The following is a 5826-nucleotide window of genomic DNA, read 5'->3' on the forward strand; positions in this document are numbered from 1 at the left end:
CTTCTAATCGACTGGAATTTGTTAAAAGTGAAGTGAGTGAAGAGACTAGAGGTTCTAGTATGCTGGCATAAAAACTGAGCTTTTCCTAACTTCCATCAGAGGGCAATGTTACCTCAATCATCACATTGATGTGTCCAGTATACAAAGTGTAATGTGATGATATGAGGGGGCATTGGTCTGACCTACTGGATCAACCTCAGAAAAGACATTTGAAGAAGAGTGGAAATCTTGAACTTTTTCATATTTATTCATATTCAAATGAGTCACTCAAGAGATTCTCCAACAGCAACAGATAATTATACAGTATCTCTGACATACCMCATTCAAACATGGGTTATCTTGAATATCAACAACTATCCTACAGTATAGTGGAGAATAGATAAATCATCCATAAGTCTATTTGATGCTGATTCTAATTTTATCAGCAGAAAACATACAGCAACAGCAACAGCTACTGTCACAGGTGTGTGTAATTGGACTCAACTCAACTCAAAATTCCATAGTCAACCTTATTCTGATCTCAAATCATATAGCCACTGTTTACAAAAGAAGACTTACAGAAACATACAGCTTGTGGAGTGTAAACAAGTAATTGCTTTAAAAGTCTGGTTCCACATAATCTCTATAGGGAGGCTTAAGCCTAAAGCCACTCCTATATCCGGTTGGACATGATTCTAGTGTTAAGTCTCCTGAAGAAGGATTTGGTTTTGGACAGCTTGTACTTCTTCCCGTCCTTGGTCTTTTTGTGGTAAACCCCGTTCCAGTGGTCCTCCTCCTCGTCCCCCACCCACGGTCCCCACGCACCCTCGTTCAGGTCTGGGTCGCCCCTGGGGTCCTCAGAGGGGTACCTCACCGGGACAGAAGTCCGGTTGTAGAACACCAACCGCGCCAGGAGCTCTTTGACCACGTCCGGTCGCTGCTCGGCCAGGTCATAGCGTTCGTACGGGTCTCCGCTGATGTTAAAGAGCCATACTGACTTCTGAGGTTCCAGGTGGCGTTCCAGGTTCCACCAGCTGCCGGGAAAGCCCGGGAGCATCGGGGGCGGGGTCCAGTCTCCGTAYCCGGGGTCTCCGGTCAGGAGCTTCCAGTCGCCTGCACGGATGGAGGCCTGGATGGCTGTGTTCCAGATGCCATAGCCACTCTGCAGGGAGCCGCTCCGGGCCGGGTTGTAGAGAGGGTCGATGTTATGGAGGATCTCCAGTCGGGGGGACTCCTTCTCCTCACTGATGGCCCCCCACATGTCATACCCATCTAGCCCCTCGGTCTGTGACGCGTTTCCCCCAGCCAACCCAACCAGCGTGGGGTACCAGTCGGTGATGTGCACCAGGGCCTTGCTCACCCTCCTCTTACGCCTCAGCAGGGGGCTGTGGACAAAGCCCAGCCCCCTCACGCCCCCCTCCCAGTAGGTGCCCTTACGCCCCCTCAGAGGCCAGTTGCTACCCCCGGAGAAGGGCTGGCCTCCGTTGTCAGTGGAGAATATGATGACACTGTTCTGGTAGTAGCCATACTTACGAAGGGCATAGGTCACATTCCTCACCGCTTCGTCTACAGCCGACACCATGGCTGCATATTTCCTCCTGGCCACGTTGCCCAGGCCGCGGTATGGATAGATGTATTCCCGCGGGGACTGGAGAGGTGTGTGCACCGCCTGGAAGGAGAGGTATATAAACAGTGGCTGTGCCTGAGGGTCGTGGGCAGCTAAGATCTTCCTCACCCTCTGGGTGTACAGATGGGTGGAGTACTTCCCCCCCTGACCCCATGCCACCGTCTCCCCCTCGTGGAGGTCAAAACCACACATCCCTGGGCCGTCACATGACTTGTAGGTGTAGTAATCCACGCTGCCTGTCAAWGAACCGAAGTAGGAGTCAAAGCCTCGGCGGGTGGGCAGGCACTCCTTCTTGTAAAAGCCCAGGTGCCACTTGCCTACCATATGGGTGGAGTAGCCAGCCTCCTGCAGTCTCTGGGGAAGGGTGACCTGGTCAAAGGGAAGGCAGTTGGGCTGACGGGGTCGGATGATGGAGTGCTGCAGGCCAGTGTGGATCTGGTACCTGGGCAGAGGGATACAAAGGCATAAAATGTCTGATCCCTCAAGTAATTGACTAACAATGAAAGTAGCCTAATACCCTGACTACACCACTCGCGTCGCGTGCATGAGCGTTGCAAAATAAATGTAGAAATCTATGTTATTCAATTATTGCACCCACACGGCTCGCGCGCGTCAATGARCATCTGYGTTGCCAAGGGCTAAAATAGAAGTCAGTTCTATTTGTGATGCAGATCGTGCTGCAAGTCCTGCCTCTCCCATCTCCTCACTGGTTTATAGAAGCAGGTACCAACGTGCCATCTCCTCATTGGTTATACCCACGTGGGTGACTGAAAGACGAACGAGGTCGATGGCGGTAATGCACCTAATTTATGAAAGTTGCCAATCGCAATATAAAGTCCAGAAAAGAAAAAGCGTGGAAGGAGGAGAGATGACTAGAAACGATTCGGTTGACCGTTTTATGTGTGGATTAATTGTCGGAGTAGAGGACCTTGTGCATTTCAGGTAAAATAACAACTCAATGTTTATATCYCAGGACAAATTAGCTAGCAACAGCAAGCTAGCTAAATAGGACAAATTACCTAGCAAGTGCAAGCTAGCAAACTAATTTCCAAAAATGTTTAAAGCTTTTCGACCTGTCCCCAAATTAATGTAATTGGTTCAGAGTTTGTTTTGATATTTTAACCTGCGTGTCGTGATCGCGTTTGGTGTGGGGGTACAAAATAYATTTGTGCACGATGGCGCACGTGCGCAGCCGGTTTGGGTTCCTTGTAATCAATGTATCAACTATGAATGATCAAAAAGTAGAAAAACAGACAGATATATGGATCAACCAACACTGAATTTTAGGATCCAGTGGCGTCATTAGGCCTGGAATTCTGGGGCTTCAGCCCTGGATGTTTTTGGTCCAGCCCTGAATCTTTTGGTGGTCAAAAAATATAAAACAAAATATATTGCTCAGTTGTGCACCGGGGTCTCCCACTCTTCAGTTTCTTGGCAATTTCTCGCATGGAATAGCCTTCATTTCTCAGAACAAGAATAGACTGACGAGTTTCAGAAGAAATTTCCTTGTTTCTGACCATTTTTAGCCTGTAATCAAACCCACAAATGCTGATGCTCCAGATACTCAACTAGTCTGAAGAAGGACAGTTTTATTGCTTCTTTAATCAGCACAAAAGTTTTCAACTGTGCTAACATAATTGCAAAAGGGTTTTCTAATGACCAATTAGCCTTTTAAAATGATAAACTTGGATTAGCTAACACAACGTGCCATTGGAACACAGGAGTGGTGGTTGCTGATAATGGTTCTCTGTACGCCTATGTAGATTTTCCATAAAAAATCTGCCGTTTCCAGCTACAATAGTCATTTACAACATTAACAATGTCTACACTGTATTTCTGATCAATTTGATGTTATTTTAATGGACAAAAAAATTGCTTTTCTTTCAAAAACAAGGACATTTCTAAGTGACCCCAAACTTTTGAACGGTAGTGTATGTGTTCCAGAGTAGAGAGTGTTCCAGAGTAGAGAGASCCAGCGTAGCTACTGCAATTGAGTACTGGCAGTGTCTGCTGTGGCAGGTGGGAAGGTGTAATCTATCTGAAAAATATATAATCTCTCAATGTTCATGTTCATGTTCATGTTCATCTCTAAATTCATGAATTTAGTTAAAATTCCTTGTTTTTTTGCCCGGACCCCCTTACTGGCTTTGGGCTAAGCCACCAAATGTCTTCAAATCCTTTATTAAAACGTCCCTGACAGGATCCATCTATTACTATTGAGGATACTCGGTATTGGTTACTCCACATTACTCCAACTATAGGGAAAAGATCCTACAGATAAAATACAACAACGCTTAGAAAAAAAGACAAAGAGAAAAACATGTCTGAATAGATCATGAATTATTTGGCTACAATAAAACAACTCTCTAGGCTACTTCAGATCTGGTGATAAAATATGCACTTACCTGCCGGTGATCAGCTGACTGCGAGATGGCGTGCATATGGGCTGTATGTAATAGTTCTCCAGCTTCACTCCATCCGCGGCCAGTTTATCCAGCGTCGGTGTCTGGATGTCGGAGCCGTGGTAACCGATATCGTTGAATCCCTGGTCGTCCGTCATGATGAAGATGATGTGAGGGGGATGCGGTACCGGCGACCGGTCTCGAAAGTTCGGAACTGACTCGTTCTCCACCTGGTTCGGTCTCATAAAGTCCCACGACAGGTAGCCGAGACTGAGCAAACTGACCACGGAGAATCCGGTTAGAGCTGACACTGCCATGGTAACTGCGCGCCTTTAAACGTTTAGGAAATCTATAAGTGAAAATATATACCTAGTTCGTTGTATAACGTTGTCATAAACGAGAAAAGCATGTTAAAACGATAAGTACAGTATCACTCTAGCAAAAGTCGACTACACTTTATAGCCTGCWCCTACMGAACAGGTTTGATCTCTCCTCGCGCTATGATGATGATGCCCACGAACCTTCTGCGTAATGATCAGAGATATATATACTACCTACATACGTTTTGCTGACGTGTCTTAAAATGTTGTTTAATTAAGACTCCTTAAAAAACAATCCTCTTTCCCCAGTGGTAGTATTAACCCCACCCGAAAGAGTTTGCCCTGGCTCATTAAAATAACCTACTAATCACAGTCCAACACGACATCTTTTGGATGTATTTTTGGGGTAATTTTTTGTTTATTTCAAACGTCCATGGACGTAGATTTTTTTTTTTACAGGTCTGGAACGGCTTTGATTTGGCCCAAACATAGATGTCTATCTTTGGTTCAGATTTGGTTCGGTCCAAACTGGCCTTGATTTGGCCCAAACATAAGAAGCCTATGTTTGGTTCAGATTTGGTCGGTCTAGACCAGCCTTGATTTGGTCCAAACATAGAAGTCTATGACTGGTCTGGACCAAAACAATTTTTTTTTGACATTTTTCAATAAATTTGATTTTTTTTTAGCTACTTTTTAAGTTAATACCTGCAGTCAACTTGTGCTATACATTAGGAGATAAAGCAGATTGTAGGCTCAGCTCTAATTTATGTGCTCTTTGTTACCTGGAGTTGCATGGCAAATGGTAAAGGAAGACAAGGAATGGACGAAGGACAATGCCCAAGGACTAGTCAGCCCTTCCCAATCTGAGGGGCCAAAATGTACAGTATTCAGAGGACTGACTATTCAATGTGATAGATATCAAACACGGATACTATAGTATTATCCWATCTGAAAGTTCTCCACTGAGGATAACTCTGATGCTATCTATATGGATGTATTATCTCAGTGGTAACTTGTATCTGTACAGGGTGTACTCTGAATTACCCTATGCAAAAAGGTTTTATGGTCTTCTTAGGAATTCTGTCTCATTCACATTGGTCCCAACCCCCACACAAGCCTTTACATGCTGTGACCCCCTTTGGAGATTTGGCCTTGGTGGTCAGGTTACACTGTAAACTTGGTATTGTTTGATTGGTCAAGGGTGGTTGGTTTTAGGTTATGCCTTCAGATGTTCTAAATGGAATTAAATGGCTTTGTTCTTTCTCTTATCCTGTATCCAGTTCATGGAGGAAGGTTGTATGATCAATTCTCATTCCCTAGGCATCTGGCTTCGTATGCATCTCTTTGTTCGTGCTTTGTCTTCTAAGTTAACCTTAGGATCTACACTGAACAAATATATAAATGCAACATGCAACAATTTCCAAGATTTTACTGAGTTACAGTTCATATAAGGAAATCAGTCAATTTAAATAAATTCATTAGGCCCTAATCTATGGAT

At 44.7% G+C, this 5826-nt stretch overlaps 1 protein-coding gene across 1 annotated transcript; it reads right to left on the reverse strand.

Moving 5' to 3' along the window:
• Nucleotides 1–220: 220 nt before the first annotated feature.
• On the reverse strand, nt 221–4555 carry arsia (arylsulfatase family, member Ia). The gene is made up of 2 exons (XM_023989594.2): nt 4012–4555; nt 221–2048 (listed from the first exon to the last, which is right to left on the reverse strand). The coding sequence occupies exons 1-2, from the start codon at nt 4323–4325 to the stop codon at nt 653–655; spliced, it is 1710 nt and encodes a 569-aa protein (XP_023845362.1). The 5' UTR covers nt 4326–4555; the 3' UTR covers nt 221–652.
• Nucleotides 4556–5826: the final 1271 nt, after the last annotated feature.

The sequence above is a fragment of the Salvelinus sp. IW2-2015 genome, linkage group LG6.1 (genome assembly GCF_002910315.2).
Source record: "Salvelinus sp. IW2-2015 linkage group LG6.1, ASM291031v2, whole genome shotgun sequence".
NCBI classification, from domain to species: domain Eukaryota; kingdom Metazoa; phylum Chordata; class Actinopteri; order Salmoniformes; family Salmonidae; genus Salvelinus; species Salvelinus sp. IW2-2015.